The 24,499-nt window shown below is 49.5% G+C and overlaps 7 protein-coding genes across 7 annotated transcripts; 3 read left to right on the plus strand and 4 right to left on the minus strand.

Moving 5' to 3' along the window:
- Positions 1-2,018: 2,018 nt before the first annotated feature.
- On the plus strand, positions 2,019-5,013 carry BC939DRAFT_160845 (uncharacterized protein). The gene is made up of 3 exons (XM_051550286.1): positions 2,019-2,275; positions 2,396-2,833; positions 2,929-5,013. Exons 1-3 carry the CDS (start codon positions 2,213-2,215, stop codon positions 4,726-4,728), a joined length of 2,301 nt encoding a protein of 766 aa, XP_051412287.1. The 5' UTR covers positions 2,019-2,212; the 3' UTR covers positions 4,729-5,013.
- An 851-nt stretch (positions 5,014-5,864) lies between these two features.
- BC939DRAFT_503163 (Alpha/Beta hydrolase protein) lies at positions 5,865-7,397 on the minus strand (the record flags this gene model as incomplete). The annotated part of the gene is made up of 7 exons (XM_051560373.1): positions 5,865-6,188; positions 6,290-6,340; positions 6,445-6,524; positions 6,637-6,686; positions 6,794-6,873; positions 6,970-7,062; positions 7,167-7,397. The coding sequence occupies 7 exons, from the start codon at positions 7,395-7,397 to the stop codon at positions 5,865-5,867; spliced, it is 909 nt and encodes a 302-aa protein (XP_051412288.1).
- Positions 7,398-8,332: 935 nt separating this feature from the next.
- BC939DRAFT_451459 (Alpha/Beta hydrolase protein) lies at positions 8,333-9,853 on the minus strand. The gene is made up of 6 exons (XM_051555670.1): positions 9,523-9,853; positions 9,270-9,442; positions 9,123-9,172; positions 8,957-9,036; positions 8,813-8,863; positions 8,333-8,719 (listed from the first exon to the last, which is right to left on the minus strand). The coding sequence occupies exons 1-6, from the start codon at positions 9,748-9,750 to the stop codon at positions 8,399-8,401; spliced, it is 903 nt and encodes a 300-aa protein (XP_051412289.1). The 5' UTR covers positions 9,751-9,853; the 3' UTR covers positions 8,333-8,398.
- Positions 9,854-10,763: 910 nt separating this feature from the next.
- On the plus strand, positions 10,764-15,914 carry BC939DRAFT_451462 (sulfate transporter family-domain-containing protein). The gene is made up of 9 exons (XM_051555671.1): positions 10,764-11,680; positions 11,859-12,306; positions 12,659-12,833; positions 12,966-13,092; positions 13,225-13,615; positions 13,714-13,914; positions 14,008-15,036; positions 15,134-15,583; positions 15,692-15,914. Exons 1-9 carry the CDS (start codon positions 11,009-11,011, stop codon positions 15,733-15,735), a joined length of 3,537 nt encoding a protein of 1,178 aa, XP_051412290.1. The 5' UTR covers positions 10,764-11,008; the 3' UTR covers positions 15,736-15,914.
- A 32-nt stretch (positions 15,915-15,946) lies between these two features.
- Positions 15,947-17,786, plus strand: BC939DRAFT_160963 (uncharacterized protein). Its single transcript, XM_051550288.1, has 5 exons — positions 15,947-16,141; positions 16,227-16,465; positions 16,598-16,864; positions 17,024-17,134; positions 17,255-17,786. Exons 2-5 carry the CDS (start codon positions 16,241-16,243, stop codon positions 17,699-17,701), a joined length of 1,050 nt encoding a protein of 349 aa, XP_051412291.1. The 5' UTR covers positions 15,947-16,141; positions 16,227-16,240; the 3' UTR covers positions 17,702-17,786.
- On the minus strand, positions 17,738-20,832 carry BC939DRAFT_423830 (magnesium transporter NIPA-domain-containing protein). The gene is made up of 6 exons (XM_051553132.1): positions 20,403-20,832; positions 19,726-19,845; positions 19,514-19,604; positions 19,297-19,403; positions 19,054-19,107; positions 17,738-18,914 (listed from the first exon to the last, which is right to left on the minus strand). Exons 1-6 carry the CDS (start codon positions 20,497-20,499, stop codon positions 17,872-17,874), a joined length of 1,512 nt encoding a protein of 503 aa, XP_051412292.1. The 5' UTR covers positions 20,500-20,832; the 3' UTR covers positions 17,738-17,871.
- A 321-nt stretch (positions 20,833-21,153) lies between these two features.
- BC939DRAFT_160975 (aspartic peptidase domain-containing protein) lies at positions 21,154-24,374 on the minus strand. The gene is made up of 3 exons (XM_051550289.1): positions 23,840-24,374; positions 22,034-23,753; positions 21,154-21,919 (listed from the first exon to the last, which is right to left on the minus strand). Exons 1-3 carry the CDS (start codon positions 24,287-24,289, stop codon positions 21,378-21,380), a joined length of 2,712 nt encoding a protein of 903 aa, XP_051412293.1. The 5' UTR covers positions 24,290-24,374; the 3' UTR covers positions 21,154-21,377.
- Positions 24,375-24,499: the final 125 nt, after the last annotated feature.

Consider the following 24,499-nt stretch of genomic DNA (forward strand, 5'->3'; position numbering starts at 1 on the left):
CTTTTCAATGGGCCATTCCCTCTTTGTCTGCATTATCAGACTGCCAAGACCAAGTTCGCTATTCCACGGCCCCAGAGCAGAGTGAGGTCTGATCTCGCTATCCCGCCCTCATATCAAGTCAACTGGGTTGTATTGCTATATATCTGAATGCGGCTGGTCTCCTTGCGTACTCACGTAGGCGGTCTGTGTATGCAACACAACACAGAGCTAAGGAACTAAATAAAATAGAATAATCCCGACCCCCTACTGCCTACTACATGAATTTGCTTTTTGTATTGCGCATAGGCCAGCCTGGCTTAGCCCACTTTGTTGGCAATAACAGAACACAGCACCGTACTTCGTCGTCCTTATTCTCCACCGATCTTAGGTGCACCCGATCGCTTCCTTTTCTTCTTTCCTTCTTCCTTTTTTTCCATTTCCCTTTCTTCTTTCTTCTTTCTTCTTTCTTCTTTTTTGTTTTTGCACATAGTCTCCATTTTTTTTATTCTTTTCTAAAGCGAAAACAAGCACTGACAACTGCTTGCACGCAAAAAAACGCAGCAGCAGTTAGTAACAAAAATCAGTGCATCACTGCAGCAACAGCGGCAATACAACATCAACCACCCTCCCTAGCGAGCTACCACCTTCTTGCTCTCATATCGACCACATCCTCCACGGCACGCTATGTTCCACTCTCCCACACTTGTAGACCAGCCTCCTATCCCACCTCCGCTCACCAGAGCCAACTCGGTCGTTTCACTCTATCAGTCATGCCTCAACTTGATCGAGCGCCTCTCTGGAGTGCCAGACTTTGAGCAATACCTCGACCCTGAGTTGTTCCAGAACATCCAGGCGGGGTCTCCATCGACCATGAGTCCCAACGACCCTGTGTCGCAGCTCTGGGTCCTCTTCCGACTGGGCGCACCTCTGGCCTGCATCTTCAATGGCCTTCGACCAAAACAACCCTTGAAGATTAATAACACGGACACCAGCCTCGGCAATGTCAATGCTTGCAAGGCCTCAGTATTTCATTTTCTCGTTGCTTGCCTCCAGGAATTGCAGTTCAAGGACGACGACCTCTTCACTATCTCTGAGCTTTACCAGGATGACACCAATGGATTTGTGAAGGTAAACAGGTTTACCAGCTCACGAGACATGGTGTCTCCCTCTCCTCTTCACTCTGTCCATTCAGACCATGGGACACAGATGTGTGAGGGCCCGGACCACCAGGGTCCCTCGCACGACATACTGGCAGTGTACCAAATATAAACAATAATGTACCCAAGTTGCCCCCACCCCCTGCTCTCAGTCATTTCTCCCTCTCCCCCCGTTGTAACGAACATCAGGCATGCAAAGAAGAGAGAGTAAACTCTATAATGCCAGGCACCCAACCCACATGCCGATAAGGCAGAGGGACAACAAACAAAAGGCAGGATACATACATAAAAGAAGAACAATGTGGGTCCTTGCAAATTGCTCCATGTGAGGGGTTGTAAGGAGAGCGAGTGGACTGAAATGGAGATCTGTCCCGCTCAAGGGAACATGAGAGCGCGGGTAGTAAGAGTGTGAGTGAATGGACGAATGGGAATATGGGAAGAGGAAAGAAAGGAAGAGGACATTAGTGAGCGCCCATGTCCGCCTGTTGTCGTCCGTCGTCGGCATGGCCCGTGGGCGGCACGGTACGGCATGGCATGGCATGGCATGATTAGCCAAGGCACGCCCAGGTATTTCGTGTGCATGGCGTATCCATGTAATCCCCTGTTCGTTTTTCCCAATGCCTCCCCCATGGTTCGTAGTTGCCCAGCCTACGCTCTTTCCAGCCAGATCATCCCCCATCCCCCTCATTTTTCTTCCCCCCTCTTCTTGCACCCCCCCCCTGCCTTCTCTCCCAGCCCTTCCTTCTATCCATCTATTGGTTCATATCACTACTGCTTATCCATAATTAATATATTATCTCCCCGTTTTCATGCTTCCTTGCTCCAATTGAGCGATTATATCTATCACCGCCATATTTCGGAAGGTGCAGAAAATGCATGGGTCCCAGACAGTTTCTTTTTTCAGTGCCCTTCGCACATATACTTACCCCCACCTACCTCTCGGTCTGCCACAGAGACGCGTACTTGAACGCGAAAACCGTTTGTGGCAAACACCAGCATGTGTTCCACAAAAGAAAATAAAATAAAATTTCACTCACTTTGCCCATCTCACCCTCAGTCCACAATCATTGTGCAACATGGCCATTACTCGGCTGCTGGATGACATCCACCTAGCTGCTTGCTGCCACAATGGAGTGCTAGTACCAGCGTGCTCTGAGAAACTCTCGGTTCATTCTGTTCCATTCTTCTGATCTGACCACTGGCATGCTGCCTATTCCCATCCTCCCACATCCCAACTTTTCCTTTCTCTATACGCATAGGTCATCAGGACCGTCAGCATGGTCTTGGATCGCATGGAAGCACAAGGGCTACTTCGCGCCCGACTCTCCAAACGTAGCTCCGACCCTGCCAGACCAACCGATAACCGTGCCAAGGTTGTCAACGAGATCTTGGAGACTGAGCGCATCTACGTGCAAGACCTGGAGAACCTCCAGGCTTACATGCGTGCGCTGCAGTCCGAGGGAACTGTGGTCTCCCCCGAAACGATTCACCTTATCTTTGGAAACCTCAATGCCCTGGTGGATTTCCAGCGCCGCTTCCTGATTGCGATTGAGACGAATGCCGCACTTCCCTCTCATGAACAGAACTTTGGCCAGGTCTTTCTGCAGCATGAAGAAGCATTCGCAGTTTACGAACCCTTCTGTGCCAATGTTAAAGATGCCAGCGCTTTGGTGGTCCAAGAGTTCGATAAGTTGCAGGTATGTGTCTAAAGAACATCGCGTATCGACCATTTGAGTTCCAGAATATTGGAGCTAACCCGCCGATCCCTTTTGTACAAAAATGACCTTTGTAGAAAATGAACCATTTCCTGGACGCTCAACATGGTGTCAACTCGAATCTGATCAAGCCTGTCCAGCGCATCTGCAAGTATCCTCTCTTCATGCATGAGCTCATCAAGCTGACTGATCCAGAGCACCCATGCTATCGTGACCTGGTCGAGGGTCAGGACGCCATTAAGCGTGTAGCCGAAAAGATTAACGAAACCAACCGCCGACAGGAAAATCAGGCAACTGCCATGGCCCTGCAGCACCGCGTCGCCTGGAAGGATGGAGAGTTGGTCTCCGACTTTGGCATCCTGCTTCTCCACGATACCTTGCTGAATCCTCGAGGATCTCCTGACAAGGCGTTGGAGGTCTATCTGTTTGAAAAGATCTTGGTGTGCTGCCAGAGTATTGTCAGCCGAAAGAAGCAGACCAACCCCTTGACACGTAGCTCCAAGCCCAAGCCAACACTCCACCTGAACGGCCGAATTTACATCAACAACATCAAGTCGATCCGGCCAGTCTCTATTTCAGGCTCATACGTCCTGCATGTCGTCTGGAATGTTGCAGCTGAAGAGTTCGAGCTGCGTTGTAGGACAGAGGACCAGCTCAAGAAGTGGCACAGCGTCCTCGATAAGCTAGTTACTGAAGCCAACGCCGAGCGCTCGGATATCGTTCCAATGAACAGCTATATGGAGGCGTCTGCTCTTACCCATGAAAGCCCGTCGTCCTTTTTCCGTGACGATGATGGTTACCTCGATGACGATCTGGATGGCGATGAAGACGACGGTTATGATGAGCTGCGTGGCCAGCGCAACCACTCGTTACCCTTTGGTTTATCGTCTCAATCTTCTACGCTCGTATCTCGTTCAAGGGCAAAGACAGAGGACGGATCGGCACCCTCAAATGGAACCTGGAATGGCCGCACAGGTGGTTACAGTGGCCATGGCACCACCAACGGCAGATCAGGGGCCACCGGCATGTCCTTACCCCCTTTGCCTCGCACCTACAGCAGCTCGAGCACGGCTATGGGCGTTGTCTCCCCAGGCGAATACCCATACTCGCCTCCGTCCTCCTACCCGGCCTCGCCTACAGTCCCGAATCCTCGAGGCTCCGGCGGCAGCGGATCTTGGCAGAAACGAGGTAATGGTGACAGCCATTCGCCTTTGAGCGATACCATGTCCAAGTTCATGGCATCCGATGATCATGCCCCTGGTCAACCCTTGGTCAGAAACGCCTCAGCTGGGTACTCTTACAACGCAACCCCAGCAGCAGCTCCTCCAGTACCCCCGATCCCAGGACCGCTTCGTGTTCGAGCCCAGAGTAGCCCCAATATTCACTCCACTGGCGGTGGACCTTCGTGGAATAATGTTCCAGAATTACCGAACCATTCACGCAAGCCCTCCAACGCGAGCGGAACAAACTCGCCGACGACGCCGCATCCGAGCAGCACTTGTCCAACCGCCCCAGCGGTTCCCACCATCCCCTCAATCCACGCCTCGCCCCACTCAGATGCAACTCGCACATTGCATCATCAGCCTTCTAACAGCACCCTGAATCCCAACGGTGTGCCCCAGCTCAGAATCAAGGTCAACTATCAGGAAGACTCTTATCTGATTGTTGTAGCTATCCAGATCGGATACAATGAGCTCATTGAGCGCGTGGAGAAAAAGATCCGTCTTTGCGGCAGCCGTCGTGCCGAGAACCAGCCCCTTCGCCTTCGATACAAGGACGAGGACAACGACTATATCATCATGAAGGACGACGATGATATTTCTTTGGCCTTTGAGAGCTGCATCGCTGAAGGTATCATGAACCTACACGTCAGCTAAGCATCATCAACAGCTCTGCTTCTATCGCCCAGTTGCTCCTTCACGCACAGCTCAAGGTTGATGCTCGCCGGGACGCCTCCTAGGGATGGGAAGCAATGTCGTATGGCATCGCACTGGACTACCCAGATCTTTTTTTACTCTTTTTTCTTTTGTGTCTGTCGTGTGTCGTACTTGCCACTCTTCTTCTCTTTCGCCTCCTCTTCATTTCTTCCTTCCCCATACCTCTTATCTTCTCTCACTTCATCTCTTACCTCCACCTTATTGTTTTATTTACTGCATTCTCTGGCGCGGAGTATGGGGAAGTACCTCTGGGCTACGGTATATTCAACATGTTCATTTCAGCATGTCACACGGCAATGACTTTTCTCTTCCGGCTCAATTCCCCAGCTTTTGTACCGACCCCTGGGAACCTGGTGCAATCGAGTCCCATGACGAAACGACATTTTTACGACCTTATTCAATGCTAACGACGATTAACGACTATGCAACGACAGTAACGACACTCTGACGACTCACGAACAACAAATAAGAGAACATTGTGGCGACGCAATACTACAAAAAAAAATCCATCATGGGATGAGATACAGTACGATGGACAAAGCAAGATGTTGTCCCCCACACGATGTAGTAGTATTGCACCTCCCCGCTGTTCCTGCGCTTGCGATATAATCATCAGGGTTTCCAGAGTACATTGGAAAAAATCTCTTCAGTCCAGTTTGTCCTTTTTTCCTTTCTTTCTTCGAAAAAACGATTTGCCACTTCGGCAAAGTCGCTTCGACGCGATCAATTACGTTAATGACCACCCATCCCATGTATATACACTTCTCCTTTAATGATTCGAGATAACGCTCGTATATACGCCATTCACATAGACTACTATTAAGATACCCACTAGTTGGAAAAACAACCGCCTTAATGAATCCCTTCCGATCCTTCCTGCACCGCGCAACCTTTCCCATAATAGACGAAGAGCGTATGATTTATCTTCTATGTATATAGTCCAAGACGCTTTTCTCAATATAATAATGTCACTCCAGATACCGCTTCGGAGCCAAGAAGTTAAGTCCGCAACATGCGACCCATTTATTCCATCAAGGCCAATGTATTTTTGATGCAACTATACCACACATGCATCTTTACAATGACGCCTTGCTTCTCCTCAGAGCCAGATCCTCCAGACACGTCTTGAGTGCAGCATTGACCTCGTCCGGCTTCTCGGTCATAACAAAGTGTCCGGCGTCGATCTCGGTTACCTTGAGCTGGGGCATATGCTCTTTCATCTTCTTGGCTAAATGAGGCCTCAGATAAGGATCGCCCATGGCCTGAATCAACCAGCAGGGTAGATCGATGTTCTTGCGGAGGCCAACCTCATCCTCAAAATTAACCCTGGTTGTTTTGTAATAGTTCAGGGGTCCTCGGAAGCCAGACAACTTGTACTGGTCGATGATGTACTCGTAATCCTATTATTCGCAATAATGGTGCCGCCAGCAAAAGTCAGGTGTTCCGCTCAATATGGATCATTCCTTCGATAGAAACGTATTAAATTGTTTTTGTTCCATACCTTCTCGTGCATATTTCCCTGACTAAGGACATTAAGTAACATTTTGTGGGGCTAGTTTTGACGATCCGTGCAAATATTAATACCATTACGTTTCTGGGATCTTATACAGATGATGCCGTTGTTCTTCCTGAATGTCATGCATGCTGCGAAGATACCTTGCGATCCAATTTGGCCGCCGTCGCTGGATCAGCAAACTCCAGCTGATACTCGAATTCGGGTACCAACTTCACAATCTCTATATTTCATTCAAGTATGATGCAGCCTTGATAAATTGTCGACGTTCGAACGAATAGCGAGCATTTGTCGCTCTCGTTAGCGGAGCTTGCTATTGCTAATTTTTTTCTCACCTTCCAGGGAGCGGTAACGAGTTGCAGGAGGGTTGTACGGGGTACAGATACTATATAGATAAAATAACATAGGCAACACCGACCGGTCCAGGTGTCAATAAATGCATTAATGGATCATACCATTCATTTCATTTTCTGGGCTTACGGCGATCCTTACCTGATAATTCCGTGGACTCGATTGGGGTAGTAAAGACCGAATCTCCAGACCGTGGCCCCGCCCCAATCATGTCCGATAAGCTGAAGGGTTCATTTCAAATAAAATAACGATGTGAAGTCTATCAGTCAACGTACGATGTGGGCGCTCTCGCTTTTCAGGTGTATGCTAAAACTTACAGTGACTTTGGAGATGTTCAACGAGTCAAGGAGACCGGCGAGCTGGGTGCAAAGGCTCTTCAGACCGTACTTTTCTAACTCCATAGGTGAATCCTAAGGATTGCCAAATATGAATGTTAATTGGTTAACAGATATCATTTTCATCTTGAAACTTTATAACCCAAGAACTGCTCTGATCCCTCGTTGTGTTCGCTTACAGTCTGGCCGTAGCCCAGGCAGTCAGGGACGATGACACGATATCCGAGGTTCGCCAAATACTTGATCTGATGTCTCCATCCGTACCAGATATCTGGGAATCCGTGAACTAGAAGCAGGGGTTCACCTTTGGGATCACCCTCCTCGACATAATGGTATCTGTGCCCGCAGGTCATTGCGAACTTGTGTTCGAAGCTGTCAGGATCGATGTGGAGGGCTGGTGCGGGCGTCATGTTGGATAGGAAGGAGATCGCTGAGGGTAATACAATTTCAGAAGGTGAACAGAAACGGGAAGTATAAAGAGTGGAGAGATGTGTTGCGGACGAGTCGTAAAGATAAAAGGAGTGCGAAGCGGGCGGCGTGGGGAAAGAAATTGACGTCGTGAGCAAAAAAAAAAAAAAAAAAAAAAAAGCGATCGAGAAATATTTTTATTTTGGTATGATGCACAATTGCATACACTTCAAAATGTATGTGCTTCCCCTTCGATCGGCTAGAGGAGGAGACCGATCCGTCTGAGGATGACAGATCAGACATTTGTTCTTCCGCTCCGATGCAAATAGTCTGCGCCCAGTGAACAAGCGAGCAAACTCAGCACGTTTCTCTCTTCATAGAGTAACAGCGACTAGCACTGTATGTATTATACAACCGGATACATATCAGATGATAGATGGGTGGATATCCGATGTCACAACAGATATCTGGTTCGTTCTCGAGATGGGTTCCGCTGGTGTGCCCTTCCGCGTTTCACGCGCACCTTGCCGCATGGGCAAACGTAGTGATGGATGTTAATAGGACGAAGAACAGGGATGCGCGTACGCTAAGGGGTCGCATGATAAGGGCATCATTTCAGGCAATATAATGATACGATTAGTAAACTTGCGAAGAGGATAGTCCTGCATTGACAATAAACGCATGCCACGACGTTTTGAATACTTAAGTCTCAATCTGGAAGCATAAAAGTGTCGTCTGGCATCCTATGAAGAAAGCCTCACGCAAGTAGGAGCCGTTCTATACGTAGACAGATGAAGGCCACCTCTCTGCCTCCTTACTCCGATTTGCGTAATTCCTGGGATAATATTAGGCACCGCACAAGGAGAATACACTCCTTATGAAGGCCCTAAGCTCCTCATAGAAAGGATGAAGCTGACGTTGGGAGGCCGTTCACAAAAGCACGCATTCTATTTATTCTATGCCGTCTATCATGTCTAAAACGTTCAAGAATGTAGACTAAATTTTACGAAGAAGTATTGCGCCTTTGAGCAAGATCTTCCAGGCAGTGTTTGAGGGCAAGGTTGATTTCGTCGGGCTTCTCGGCCATGGCAAAATGTGCGGCCTCGATCTGCGTGACCTTGAGCTGAGGCAGATGGTCCTTCATTTGGTCGGCCAAATAAGGTCTCAAGTACGGGTCGTTCAAGGCTTGGATTAGCCAACAGGGCACGTCAATGGTTGACGGGTAACTAATCTCATCATCAAAGTTGACTCTGGTCGTCTTATAGTAGTTGAGTGGTCCTCGGAAGCCAGACAGTTTGTACTGATCGATGTAGTACTCGAGGTCCTAAATGTTACAAAAGTGCAGAAGGGGTCAGCTATCCCTTCTATGCAGATCCCCTCTGTTATGGCAATGCACTTGAAAACTACATTCCCATACCTTCTCGTGCACATTTCCCTGACCAATGACCCTGCGCAACATCACATCGGGCTACGTCGGTGATCCATAGAGGCATTAGCGCCATATTATATATCCCCCATTGTTGATCAGAGATGTTGTTTAATATGCAATGCTGCAACATACCTCAGCATCCAATTTAGGAGTGGTATCTGGGTCAGCGAGCGCCAACTGATACTCAAATTCAGGGATTGCCTTCACGGTATCTATAACGTGAGGGCGATTGCTTCTTATTAGCTGCGTGAATAGCTTGTCATTCTCGGTAGCAATGCCTATCATGGCCAATTCTTACCTTCCAAGGAACGAAACTCCGTCTTAGGAGGATGATATGGGGTACAAATGCTAGGCATAGTAGAAGGAGCACGCAAACACAGGTATTTGTAAGTACTTTGATTCCTGCGACGATATCTTGCATCCGTACATCATTTCTCATGTATACCTGATGATCCCTTTAACGCGGTTGGGATAGTAGATGCCGAATCTCCAGACCATAGCTCCACCCCAGTCGTGTCCGATCACAGTAACCTCAGAAATATCAAGGGCGTCCAGAAGACCGGCGAGCTGAGCACAAACGCTTTTCAAGCCGTAATTTTGTAGTTCCATAGGCGATTCCTAGTTAAAATGAAAGTGACCCATGTCAGTCATATGCTCATCTTCATGATCTAGAGTAGGTCTTTCGTTGTATTCACTACCGTTTGACCGTAGCCCAGGCAGTCGGGGACAATGACACGGTAGCCGAGGCTGGCCAGGTACTTGATCTGATGTCTCCAGCCATACCACAGATCCGGGAAGCCGTGAACGAGAAGCAATGGTTCGCCGTTGGGGTCGCCCTCCTCGACATAGTGGTAATTGAATCCGCAAGTTGTTGCAAACTTGTGGTTAAAGCTGGCAGGATTGATATGAGGAGCAGGTGCGGGCATGTTGGTAAGAGGTGGATCGAGAGCGGTATGTTTGGTGAAGTTGAGATAGAGCAGTGAGCGAAGAAGGTGTTGGAAAGTGAAGACGAGGAAAGAAAGGCGCTATATATGGAAAAAAGCCCCTGCCAACGTGCGGAGGGTCATAACGACGTCGTAAGCGGAGGCTTTCAACGTTTCACGGACCGACAGTTCCTCTCACGATCGAAAAACTAAGGGCTAGATACGGTTCTCTTCCTTTGCCGCATAGACCGGTTCTAGGAAAAAAGGTAGTCCCGTGAGAAGAAAAAGGCCCCACGGATAGAGGGTTAGGATTTGCTCAGACAGGTAGCCGTTAACGCCCAATGCACCTAGTTTGAGTGCATAGTAAAGGTCCGCGCCTAAAAGTGATCGGCTAGACAGCCCACAGCTTCGCCGTTTTCCTCGTTGCCGCTCTAGAGGGTGAGCAATTGATAGAAGGATCGAAACCAGCAGGAGGCTGAGGAGGTTGAAAGGGAGCGAGCGACGCGCGCTGTGTCGTTTTGTAAAGACAACTGCAGATCTGGACGTGTCTAGAGCTCACTGGACAGGTTGCAAATGGACCACGCACGCAGCAATAGGCGCAGACAAACACACAAAGACAAGTCCAGGTCCGCATGGAGACGCGTTTTCATTCCTGCTGCCGTGGTTCCTTTGGTTACGTTGTCTGTGCGGAGGGGAAACACAATCGATTTTTTGCTTGCCCTGTGTGGTAAACGGCGGTTTGGTTCGATGGCATTTTAGTCATTTGGTTGCACGGAAACACACGACCACTGCACTGCACCGCACTGGTCAAGCTGGTCTATGAGCTCATGAGTTATCCTGTTGTGGATGTATGGATGCATGGAAACATCCGCGCATGCACCACCGTCTGGACTTCCAGTTCATACACTTGCTTACTTCCAAGCAAGAGATGCGAGCAAATAAAGCGATCCAAAAGCACCTTAGCACCAAAAGCAAAAAGCTTCCTCTTGTCACATTCTTTTTTTTTTTTTTTTTTTTTTTTTTTTGCCCCACTCCTTCATTCATTACTTTCATTCCTTTCATTCCTTTTCATTCCTTACGTCCTTCCTTTCTTCCTCCTTCCTCCTTTTCCTTCATCTCATCCTTCTCTCCATCCTTCTCTCCGTCCTTCTCTCCGTCCTTCTCTTCGTTCTTCTCTTCGTCCTTCCTTCGTCCTTCCTTTTCTTCGCTTCTTCGCTTTTCCCTGCTCCCTTGTTTTTGCCACAAGCTCACTGTATCCGTCATGACGAGCTACAAGAGCTCCCATGTCTTCGAGGGGTTCCAGCCCAGTGGGCTGCCAGGAAGGCTCCCTCTCCCCAAGAATGCCACATCGAACTTCTCCTCTTCCTCCGCCGCCTCTGCATCCCATCAATCACCAGGACCTACCGCCGTCGATAGAAAGCGCTCTGACTCGATCAATTCGACTTCACTCCTCGACTTTCCCTCTCTCTCCCAGCCGCATTCCATCCCTTACTCATCCTCACACGCAGCCTTCTCAACCTCCGTGGTTCGTGAGCAATCGCTGGCTTTGGGCAATCTCGAAAGGCGTCAATCCTTCGATTCCAACCCAGTATCCCCACAGGCCCTCGACAGCGCATCCTGGGCCTCCATCTCGGCCTCCGCCAATAATGCTGCCACACCTTCTCTCAACCGGATCGATACTCAGAACAAGGACAGGCGGCGCGAAGGTGGTGACAGAAGTCCTCCTAGTGGCCTCAGTCTGCTGCTCAAGACCAAGGACCAAGAAGGTTCAAAAGACAAAGGCCGAATTGCATCCACTGAGACGGCGTCGCCTGAACTGGACCCAGGAACAGGTTCTGGATCAGGATTGGGATCGAAATCTGCCCCAGGCAGCAATGCCGCTAAGAAGCAAAGCCCGAACTCTCCTCCTCCCATCAATACATCCCTGGCCAAGGTACATACTGTAGAACGAAGGAACTGAAAGTAGACCGATTGGCATTGTAATGATAATTTACCCTATAGCTGCATCTCACACTACAATCTTCCATCTTCTTTCTTTCTCATTCCCTCAATCCGATCGCGCTTTTGCTTTACTTTACTTTGCTCCGCTTTGCATCCGCATTGGGTTGTAGCACGGAGGGAGTGCAGATGTGGAGCGTGCGCCAAAGCATCCTGGCGGAAAACATCACGTCTTCGGACATGCAGGCGATCCATCGGCAGCTAAAATGACGGGCTCAATTGCGCCATCCTCGTCATTCTTAGCAGTACCGCCAGCAACATCAGCCTCGCACTCAGAGACCGACCGTCTCTTGCCGCGCCATCCTTCGGAGCAGCAGCATGGCAAGAACAGCAGCAGTGGAGTTGGCAATGGCTACAGCAGCATCGCACCCATGGGAGGAGATCGGCCTCGGCAGGAGCCCCTGTATGACGACGGCAACCCGCTGTCGATCTGGAGTGAATTCCGCCGCACACGCTGGACCCGCAAGGTCATTGTCCAAAAGTGTCTTGTCGAGCCAGTCAGCTTCATTCCCGCTGTCATCCTCGGATTACTTTTGAACCTGCTCGATGCAGTGTCCTATGGCAAGTTGAAAATACCCCTATACCCTTGCTTTTCCTCATTCCTGGTTGCTGTCCTTCTCGGGATTTTTTTTCTCTTGTCAGATAGAGTTTGGGTTTAGAGTTTTGGAAGGAGCGGGAGCTGGTTTTTCTTTTCTATCGCCATGACTCTTGGTCATATCCCTGGGGTTTGTGTATTCACACGCTGGGAGGAATACAGATAGACCGGATCACAGATCACAGTGTGTGCTTTGCATCTTGCATGCATGTACAAGGATGGCTATCTATCTTCTTTTGTACTGTGAAGATGTCGATTGTCCGTGGGCTGAGCAGATGTCTAACACAAACATCTCTGTTTGATCTCATTCGTGGCTAGGCATGATTATCTTTCCGCTCAACTTGGCGCCATTCCAGGCACTCGGCCCCGATGGCATCTCGATGTTCTTCGTCAGCTGCGTGGTCTCGCAGCTCGTATACTCGCTCGGCGGCAGTGCCTTCAAAGGCGGAAACGGAAGCATGATGATTGAGGTTGTTCCGTTCCTGCATCTGATGTAAGCGACCGAATTTTAATTCCATCTGTCCGAATGTTTATGCGAGAGCCGCATTGTTTTTTTTTCGCTCGGAATCACGACTGAACACTGAACATTAAACATATGTCTTCTGACTGCCGAATCATCTGATAGGGCTGAGACAGTTGTGGCCAGGATCGGGGCCGATAGCAGAGACGCGGTCCTGGCGACGACCATCCTCGCCTATGCCCTGAGTACAGTCATGACAGGAGCTGTCTTCCTGATCCTGGGATACTTCAAGGTACCCGTACTTGCGTCCGCATGGTGTCCTGGTCCATGGGCTTGGAGAATCGTAACACTGCCACTGCCACTGCCACTGCCACTGCGCACTGATAATCTCCTCATCTCCCTTTTTCATCTCGATCAAATGTAGCTGGGATCACTTATCGCATTCTTCCCACGACACATTCTCGTCGGATGCATCGGAGGCGTCGGCTGGTTCTTGGTTATTACAGGATTTGAAGTTTCGTCCAGGATGACGACCGAGCTGACCTATAGCTGGGCAACGCTCAAGTTCCTGTTTATGAATCACCACGTCTTTGCATTATGGTCCAGTGCATTTGCTCTGGCGTTGCTGCTCCGCATCCTGCAGCAAAAGATCCGCCATCCATTCTTGGTCCCCGTTTTCTTCATGCTTGTCCCTAGCATTTTTTACAGCGTCGTCGCCATTGCGGACTTGGACTGGGGTATGCTCCGTGACAATGGCTGGGTCTTCCCTCTGCCTGAAGGTGATGCCCCAGGCTGGCAGTTCTACAGTTACTTCAGTAAGTGCACGGCTACCGTACGCCTTTGTCTGTTTACGTGTTCCACTGTAGCAATTACCTTTAGGACTCACGTTTAATGTTCAATCCGCTTGCATTAGGCTTGGAAAAGACCAACTGGGGTGCCATTCTGGAGACCATACCTACCATGTTGGCCTTGACCTTCTTTAGCATTCTGCACGTGCCTATTAATGTACCTGCACTTGGCGTTTCGACCGGACAGGACAATATCGATACCAACAGGGAGCTGGTTGCTCATGGTTGGTCGAATCTATTGAGCGGTGGTGTTGGTACCGTTCAGAGTAAGCGTTCAAGCCCCATGTCTATAATCCTCTTTGAATGATGCTGAATGTTTCCATAAAAAGCGAGACTAATGGTCATTCCGTTGTTTATAGACTACCTTGTGTACACGAACTCGCTGTTGTTCATCAAGTCAGGAGGAGACAGTCGCGTGGCAGGAGTGATGCTGGCCATGGCTTCTTTGGTTATCTTTTTCATCGGACCATGGATCGTTGGTTATATCCCTGTGATGGTCGTCGGATCATTAATTTTCCATCTAGGACTGGATCTGGTCAAGGAGGCCCTCTGGGACACCTGGGGCCTTGTCCACCCTCTTGAGTACTTGACCATTGCTCTAATTGTGATTGTCATGGCTGGATTTGGATTCGTGGAGGGCATCTTCTTTGGTATTCTCTTGGCGTGCGTATTCTTCGTGGTAATCAATTCCCGCAAGGAGGGCGTCCGTTACTCTTGCACAGGCGAATCTGTCAAGAGTACTGTCCGACGCGTGTACAGGCAGCAAAAGTTTTTACGACAGGTCGGTCGCCAGATCTACATTTTCAAGCTGCAAGGCGACATGTTCTTTGGTACGATTAATAAGGTCGAGAAAGAAATCCAGGACGTGTTCTCTCGTCGGCGCTGGGAAGTCAACCCGATCCAGTTCCTGGTGCTGGACTTCTCGCTAGTGCGCAACGTTGACTTCTCGGCCGCAGAAGGCTTCGGACGAATTCGCAGAGCAGTGCGCGCCAAGGGAGTATGTTTGGTGCTGACTGGATTGGATGAGGAAGGCGAGGTGGGAAGGGCTCTTCAAATGGTCGGCGTGTGGGGTGCAGGTGCAGGTGCAGGTCTGGGCGAGGGTCATGGTCATGGAGCGAACTTTTCGCAAGACGGATTTGACACTCAGGCATTCCCTGGCCTGAGCGAGGCCCTTGAGTACTGCGAGAACTGTCTGCTGGAGAGCTATTATAGGACGAGGGAATCGACATTGGAAATGGCGAAGCGAAAGCGACTAATGGAGGTTGCGAATCAGGATGACAGCACTATGCTCTCGCCAGACTCTGAGGCGACTCGCTTCTTTGCGGAACACTTGCAGAACTCGCCCAGGAAGAGTCAGATCTTTGAAGCTGCCAGAGATACCCTTCACGGTAAGGACTATTCTCTTTCTAGCAGAAATGATCAATGTTACTTATGATATGAATTGCAAACTGACCGTTTTTTTTTTATTCATATAAACCTTTATAGCGAATGACCGTCCTTACCCTCACCCTATCAACCTGCAGCAACCTGTACCGACGTTATTGGCAGCGTTCCATGACACGCGCGAGAACCCAACGGACTTCTTCTTGCGACTCAGCATGTACTTTGAGCGGAGGACAGTCCTCGCAGGAACAATTCTCTGGCGCCAAGGAGGCGCGCCCACGGATGGTGTCTACTTGGTCGAGGATGGAACGCTTCGCAGCGTTCAAGAGTTCCAAGACAGCGGGCTGGTGCGGAGAAGCGTTGAGGTCATTCTGCCTGGCACCATCTCGGGCGAGATTGGACTGTTCACAGGAAACAACCGGTCTTCGACGGTAGTGTCAGAGACGGACAGTATCCTATGGGGCCTAAGCCAGGAGAAATTCCAAAAGATGATCAAGGATGATCCTGCCCTTGCTGTAGAGTTCATGAGAGTAGCTATGAGTTACTCTGCTGGTAAGTTAATGCATGACAACGCAAGTTGCCACGCGGAATTTATAACGAATTTCAATCGCTTACAACGGCCTTTTTTTTTTTTTTTTTTTTTTTTTTTTGGTTGCTTAGAACGATTGAACACTATGGTAGCCTATGCGTTCAACCTGAGTTAATGAGAGGTGCGAAGCTCAGGACACCTGTACATAATTGATGAAAAAGAAAAACATTCATGAAGAGTCATGGAGTAGCGGAGGATAGTTGGAGGGGGAGGAGCCTGGCCTCAGCACGCCCTAATGCTTAGAAAACGAATAAAAAACCACGCTTCTTTTAACCGGCCAAGTTTAGTGGCAACGGGTTTCATTGGACGGTCTCAATACAACCCTATTTTGTTTTTGTTTTTTCGCACTCCAGCCCTTCTCTTTTCACTCCCCAACCAAGCAAGCAGATCAACACATTCAGGAAATGAACGAACTGACAGCCATGGACAAGGCCAAGGATGGCTTCTTGGGTCTTGTAGCAACTCTCGATGGCGATGAACTCCTGTCCTTCGAGACCTTTATTGGCGCGGCGATCGGTATAGTACATACAATGCTGATCAACACTCCCTGGCAACGCTCATATACCAGACTGCCTAATAACCTATTTACTATTGTACTCGTAATAGAGGAGCGCCTACAAATGTTGAGCAAAGAGTACGAGAACCACCAGGAGGGCGACCATGAACATCATGCAGGATGCAGTCATGATCATGATAGACACGCCGGAAGCGGAGGCGGACATGTGGCTCGATCAGGAGGGTCAAAGATCTTTCGATTGAACAAGATCATTGAGGACCTGAGAGAACGTCTGCCCGTCAATGCTGAGGCGCCCAGTGAAGAGATTACCATTCCAGGGTCTGAGGAGGTATGTCTGAGGATGAATACACGAGGATAGGAAGATGATGGAATATCGTCCTCACCTACAGGCAAACTTTTGCTATTTCGATTGCTTTTCCTTTTCCTTTTCCTTTTCCTTTTATCTTATTAATGACCGTAGTTCGAGGGCTACACGAAGGACAACGTGGTCCATGTCGACGGATTCCTATACACAGAAGACGATGTCGACGAACTCTGCGACGCTGGGACACTCTCCCGGAACTACTGCCAAAAATGTGGATCAAAGGACACCAAGCCGCTGAACTTCATTTCCCATTCGGCCTCGGTCGTTCAGCTCCAGTTCTTGTTTCAAGTCGTCTTGAAGGACAGGGTCAATAATAAGGTCGTTCTCGATGTCGGATCCAGATTAGGCGCCGTTCTCTATGCTGTAAGTCCTCGCTTGCTCCCCTCTTTGTTAGACATGTCTCGTAACAGCGAGGGGGGGTTTTTTTTTGCTTGCTTGCCTGCTTGCCTACTTGCCTACCTACATGCGGGTGTACTCGACTCACGCGATTATTGTTCTCTTCATGGACGATGAAATTGTTAGGGCCACTTGTTCACGGAGGCCAAAAAGTTGATTGGTGTAGAGATGAACGACTACTTCTGCAAACTCCAAACAGAAATCGTTCGGAAACACCGCCTCCAGGATAGAATCGAGGTATGTGTTCGCATCAGGACCAAACTATGTCGCAAGTTAACATCTATCGCACAATTAACATGTCGTACTACGTCTTTCCTCTCCCTTACCTTACCCTTCCCTATATGGCTTTGAATATAGATCATTCACGACAACCTCCTAAATCGCGCCTCACTCCTCCAAGGAGCCGACATCATTATCATGAACAACGTCTTCCAATTTTTCTGCCCTCTCGACATCCAACGCCAACTGTGGGAATTCCTCTACACGAACCTCCGTCACAGAAAGGGTGCCCTCCTCGTCACCATTCCCTCGCTCCAGGAACAACTCAAGGATGCAGGTTTCGTCGAATCATCTACGAAAAAACCGAAGAACAAGAAGAAGAAGGTCCCCGCCAAACCTCCAGGCGTCATTGCCGCTCAAAAAGAAGAGGCGGCAGCAGCAGATGAGACTGCTGCTTCGGTCGGAAACTGGTCAAGCTGGTTGCGTGAGATTGAGGTTAAGGTCACGGGCGAGGAGTTCGTTGAAGATATTATGGAAGATGAACTGGAGGAACTCAAGCTCATCCATGTATATGAAGTTATTTAGACTGTCCATTCTTTCATAGAAAATAAAATGTAGGCATGAGTACCAAAGGAACAATTGATTCGTTCACAATTGTCTCCGCTTTATAAGTATGTATATGCATGTTGCTCTTCTCGGATGAACACCGCTGACGAGCCTATTGTACAATGTAATTCCTTCCATTTGCTTGCTCCTCATTCACGCAGTGTCAACGACGCTGAAGATAATGGGGATCTAGTCGGATCCTCCTCGTTCGACACCGTTTGCGGGACCGGCGTCAAGGCGCCAGCCGGGATCTCCCCATCCTTTTCATTGTACTCCGTCTTTTCGCCCATCGGAATCACATCTGCAGGCTTCATTTCCTTGACCGTAGATGTCATCTCTGAGTCGCTATCCGAGTCATCCTGTGGCACCATGACAGCCCCCTGCGAAGGCGACCGTGGCGTCTGACTGGGACTTGTCAAATCATGTTCTGAGCGCATTCTCAGTCGACTAAAGAAGCCGCTTCCGGTATTGCTGTTATTATTGTTGTCGTTGCTCAAGTGATCCTCCTGATCGTCGTCGTGACTAACGGCAGCGGTGGGCGTCGTTGGATGAAAGTACGGACTATTGGGCATCGTGCTGGCCCGGACCATCTGACGAATCGAGTCAAACGGTACAGCGCGCAAACCGATCGGGCCCGGTTCCAAATCCTTCTCGTCCTCCAGAATTCTCTCCGTATCATCTTCCGGCTGCAACTCAAGTGTACTCCTCGACCTTTTGATCGCCTCCGAAAGCGCAGCCTTTTTCGAGGTCTGTAGCAGCACGACACCTGCGCAGATTACAAAGAATCCCATAACGACTGTCATGATCGACGATGCACTCGCTGAAAATCCCTGAAACAGAATCACAGACGCAACCAATGTGGCACTGGTGAAGAACACATAGTAGACTGGCGTGACTATCGCGGTGTTGAACAGGTTCAGGGCCTTGTTCAGGTAGTTGATCTCCGTGAGGAGTGTGCAGGCCACGAAGACCATGGTCACGTAGATGAACCAGTGGTTGAACTGCGGCGTCCCTGTCGTGATGTTGCGGACGATCGCCGCGCCCAATCCCTGAGTCGCCACAACCGAGAGCGATCCGATCAGAGAGCAAACCGAGACGTAGACCAACAGATGTTTCTTGCCGTACTTTGGCGCGACCTTCCAGATGATCACCAGGCTTGACACGATGACCAAGCACATGTAGACAAGGAATCCTAGAGTCCGTAAATGCACACAAGATATATTAATGAATACGTGCATGCCATTAACTGAGTGTTTCTGTGCCCATTTCAATGCACGAGCGCAAACTATGACGACTTGAGGTGCCGAAATCCAGCACATGCTTTAACGTACCTGGCTGTATCACAAAGTGCTTGAACTGATCGATATCGGTGACAGCAACTTGGGCTATTGTTGGTCAATATTCGTCGATAGAGACAGAACATTATGCCCATTTATCAGACGAAATCAAGAGTCGAGTGTTGGGTTGGCACGATATACAAGGAAAAGAAAGGTAAAGAAAGACGCTCTCGTTAGCTTGAATCTCATAACTGTCCATTGCGTATTCAGGGCTGAGAATAGAGAGCTCTACGTTACCTGGTGCATGGAGAACAATGACGACAGCGCCCACAATACAGAGCGCACACCCAATTTTTCCATGGAGATTGAGTTTTTCCTTCAGGACCATCGAGGACAAGACAGCACTGTGGAAAACAGGACCCGGTTAGTCGGGAGATATGTTATGAGTACGACATGTATGACCTACGTATTCGGGATGTTTGATGTGTACATCTCAACGCGCCCCACAACCTACCAGACCACAACACTGAGTGCTCCCAACGGAGTGACGATCAATGCCGGCGCGAAGGAGTAGGCGATGAAATTGCATATCTCTCCGACGATCACTACAATCGGTCAATCAGATTGCCAAGGAACGGATGATCAGTATTTCTTTCTTTACATGGGAAGAGGATCGCATTCGGGCAACAGGGCCACAGGAATTTGGTCGATTCGTTAGCCACTTACTCATGATCATTCCTGTCCACCACAGGGTCGACTTGAGGTACGCATGGCCCTCACCGGCGACGGCGCTACTCCGCAGGAGTCCTTTCTTCTTCAGCACAAAGGATGACCCGATGAATATGCCTGTAGATAATGCGTTGGACGAACGTGGTTGGTGAGGTCAGTTGTTGTGAGACAACGAGAGGGTTTAGTGCAGTACAGTTCAGCCCAAACTAAAGGTCTAGCTAGCCCTTGAGTGGTATCCATAAAAAGAAAAAGAAAGCAGGTGGAGCAGGCAAGACATCAATGCAACGCAATACGTGCGACATGAAAAACAGGATAGATTCCATTCTATCACAATCCATCAAAGGAACGATCTTTAATGAAACTGGAGTGAAATGCACACACACAGGATGTCGCATGGGTGAGAGCGTATGCGACAGAGAGAGGAGGCCGAAAACTCGTACAGAAATGTATTATTGAAGAAGAAAAAAAAAAAAAAAAAAAAAAAAAAAGCGGGAACCCTTGTTTGGATGCACGAGCCAAGAGAGCACTGTGCTGTGAGTTGCGAAATCAAGAACACATGCGGTTATGATAGGATGGGGTACGATCCAAAAGGATGATGTCGTAGGATGTAGAAGGGGAAGGGGAGGGTGAGAGGGCGTCGGGGGCCAAGATCAAAGGCTGGTTCGATAGCTTACCACTCGAGACAGCAAGGCCCATGCCGACGAACTTGTAGTATGCGGGTGGAGGGCTGGCCTCGTTTCCGCCGAGGCTGGGCGACGATGCATCGGCCATAGTATGGTAGTATGCGGTGTGTGGGGGGCTAGGTAGGTGTGGAGAAACGTGCCAAGGAGAGTTCGAGCGGTGGTGAGAGAGGAAGTCCTCCAAAGATGGGTGTCAAAGGAAGGGAGTTGGCGGTTGGGCGAAGGAGAGGGGGGCCGCCTTGGTCGGTGTCGGATGGAAGGAGAACGGGGACAGAGGAAGAAGAGATGTGAGAGAAGAGAGCGAGAAAAGAGGAAGAATGAGAGAGTGAGAGAGAGTGAGAGAGAGTGCATGAAAGAGAGAGAAGGAGAGAAGATGCCGCGGTTGGGATGGGTGCGGATTGAAAATCGGCAGCAGCGCCAAGTGAAATGGAGTCGTCATGCCACACCTTTAATCCAGATGGCCACTAAAAATACTGTCCACTGAACCCTCCTATGCAGGTGCAGTGCAGTGTAGGAAGGGGGGGTATGGGGTAAGATTACATACACATCTGCCTCCATGTCCACGTCCACGTCCACGTCCACGTCCATGTTCATTCGGCGTATCTCCGTTATTACCTCATATACAAGACCATGAACAGTTAGGCACCAGGAACAGGGCCAGGCAGTGTCTCCAAGTGACGAAAGGATGCGGTCATCATCCCGATAAGCTTTATTCCGTTTAGGGTTGATGGCGCTTGTTTCACTAGCCCAAAAAAGGACCTCGCACACATGGACCCTCCACTCTGCCTTCATCATCGTAGCCTCCGACAGACTACGACGTGGACTTGGACCTGAACTTGCATAGGGATGAACGTGGACACTACGCGTATTTCATACACTCGAACAACATCAGGTAAGGCGCGGCAGTGTGTAGCTTTTTTTATATATTGTTATTTTCAGTGGCTGGGTCCAGCCGGTGCTTAGCCTAGTTCAAAGAAGGGCTGCAACGACCGCTACAAGCAGCCAGCCTACTGCTTTGCCCATCACACCATGCTTGAGGGAGCAAGAGGCGCTACCCATCAACCGAATGGGTGTCGCAAGGGGATGATTATGCGACCTCGATGGTGACCATGCGTCGTCACTGCCACTACCACCATTGCGCCCCTTCTCCTGGGTACCCGCCGCATGAACCGGACTAGACCCTCCTCCTGACTTTATCATACCATTCGCCCCACCTGTTGCCACCACACGCACCGGGCTGAGTCCCTCAACTTCAGCCAACTCGCCTCCACTAGCCAAAATATCGACCGAGGCATGCTTTCCAGACGCAAAGCAATTCTTGCCACGACCAAACCCAATCCGACCAAAATCTGCGTCGCCAGGCTCAGCATCTTCTCGTCCCCGTTCAAAATAGACCACCTTTCCAGAAAAGAGAGTCTCTCCCAGGATGGTACCCACACTCCCCGGTAACACTGCACCACCGCTGACCGCCTCGGCTTCAATCGCATCCGGAGATGTGCTCGACCCAAATCCTAACCATTTTTTTTTTTATATGTTTTTAGATACAATGATACGGTAAGATAGAGTGAGATCGAAAGCCAATTTGCAAAATGTAATTGAACAACTCTATAGGCATGACAACTTACCATGCCACCAGAAATCGACGTAACCCTCCGGTGCCTGGCCAGCAGGGACAGGCCTTATCCTCAGAAAACTAGACGTATAGATCGGGATCGACACCCCCGATATAACAACCTCAACCGCCCTTGCCCTCGTCGATACCTGAAAACTGGATCTCGGTAACCGCAGGACCGCATTCCTGAACCAAAAGTTGTCCACATCCTGCTCCGGAATCAACTTTGAGAACCGCACCACCTGCGACTGGGCCAGGGACTGGATCAGAAACTGTAGGTTATAATGGCTCATCAGGATATTGGTCGTCCCGCTATCAACGATCGTCTTTGGCAAGTTCAGGTTCTGCATTCCCTGTACAACCCCGCCCATGACCTTGAACCCGTCCAACTGAACCTGATACCAATCCTTCCTCACCAACGGCACATATTGCATCGGCCCCTCCAGATGTGCAGACGAGTAACCACCCAAGAACATGTTCCCCGATTTCGTCGTGTTCGTCGTTCTCCCACAGAGTTGAAGGGCAAATCCATTCGGAATCTTCATCGACGCCGAGAGCGTATCAAACAAAGTAGGTCTTTGATCCATACTTAACGATCGATACCCAAGACCCCAGATCCCGTGTTGCGCACCACAATCCTGGCTGAAGAACCCGCTGTTCTCCATGATCGCTGCAAACTCAACATTGGTCTCCTTCTCCATCGTACCACTGGTCTCTAGAAGTTCCCCTGTGCCGCCTTCTACGGTATCGGAGACGATGCCCTGGGGGTTGACCTTGGCCATCTCCAAAGTCATTAGGTCTGAAGTCAAGACACCGCTCCATCCGACAGAATGCGATTTGATCCCATAGCTGACGCGCACAGGCTCACCGTTTTCAATCGAGGCTGCTGACAGCGGGTACAGGTTCTCGGCTGGAGCAGCTGCGAGGCGGCTTTCTGGTCGCTGTGTGCCCTTGAGTCGCTTGAAGTGGGGTGAGACTGTAGTCGAAAAGGTCGTCGCTAAGCTCGGTGCAGGTATTGTGTATGATGTATCATTGATCGAGAGTGGGTTGCGAATAACGTTAGAGGCCCTGTCGACTATTGGCGCAGAACTGGCCATGTTGGCGGCAGTCGTTATGGTAGTGGCTACGGCAGGAGTCCCAAAATAATCCAGTAGGAACGAGTGTATTGCTTCTAATCGATCCGCAAGATCGGGAAAGTTACTCTTAACCCTCTCATGAAAAGACACCATAGTTGATGAGGAAAGTGCAAATAGTAAGGGTGGAGTTGGTAGTTTGGATAGTGAAGGAACCGTAGGCAGCGAGGATATCGCGGCGTCCACAATACGTGTAGTTGTTAAGGGACTAGATGATGATAACGTTGGGGAAGGACCGGTGCTCATAAGGTCGATATCCACTGTCGAAGCTATGGAATGTGGTGTCTCAGTCGCAGTGATGGTTGTCTGTTGTATTGTCTCTGTGGATCCCAAAGATGACGGTCCTACGCTGTCAATAGAATTGATACGTGGCATGCTCTTCATGTCCTGCTTCAGGAGATTTAGCAGGATATCCTGTTCAGCCGAGAGCGAAGAATCCGCATGGGAGGCAGAACTGCCCAGCAATTCCGTATCAGCATCGATGGGGATCGCTTCCTCCTCGTTTGGTCGATAATGATCCTTGTGAGGAATGATACAGTCGCGACACGCGTTTGAGGCAATTGCAAAATGCGCGCTTCCGGTGTCGATTATCACGTTGTACTATGGGGGTAGCATGATACTGGTCAATTTAGGTTTTCCTATTATTTCCTGGGCTTACTAAGTGAGAATGTCAAAAACGGACTCACCTCCAAACCTGCTATCCTGACCTTGGTTGTGTAGTCGCAGTTGGGATCGCCTTCAAGGTCGAGTTGAATCACCCCAAAGTCGTTGGCTGTCGGCACAGCTCGACCGTCCTGTTCTTCGCCTATTATTGTTTGTGTATTAACCCCAGGAGTAGCATCAACAGTAGGAATAGACTCTCTGCTACCTATTGCCTTCATGTCATCTTGTTCCTGAGGTTTGTGAAATAGAGAATCAAGCACATCTGCGACAGGTGTCCAGAGCGCCGGCGCTGCAAGGCATAAGGAGACAGAGGATCGAGAAGAGTCATAAAATGGAGTAAAAGCCAAGGGACCCAAAGTGAGAACGAGACATATGGTCATCGACAGTCGAAATTGTGGTGCATGCGAGCTGTGTTTCCGGCTGTCGATCGAGCCATGGTGAAGAGCGGTGTATGTGGAACGTGCCTGCAACATGCTTTTTTTTTTTTTGTGTTTGTCCAACAGGGTACATGAATTTCCTCCAAAAAGGAAAAAAGATGGTATTGGTATTAAATAAGCGCAACATAAAGCAAGAAGTCCGGTGGAGTGGTCTCCAAAGGATTTATAGTCCGTCTGGTGCCATGTCGGGACCAGAGGATACGATGCCAATAGTCGCATGCAGGACGATGCAGATCAAAGGGCCAT

This window comes from Gamsiella multidivaricata (assembly GCF_025024155.1).
Source record: "Gamsiella multidivaricata strain RSA 2152 chromosome Unknown BC939scaffold_32, whole genome shotgun sequence".
NCBI classification, from domain to species: Eukaryota; Fungi; Mortierellomycota; class Mortierellomycetes; order Mortierellales; family Mortierellaceae; genus Gamsiella; species Gamsiella multidivaricata.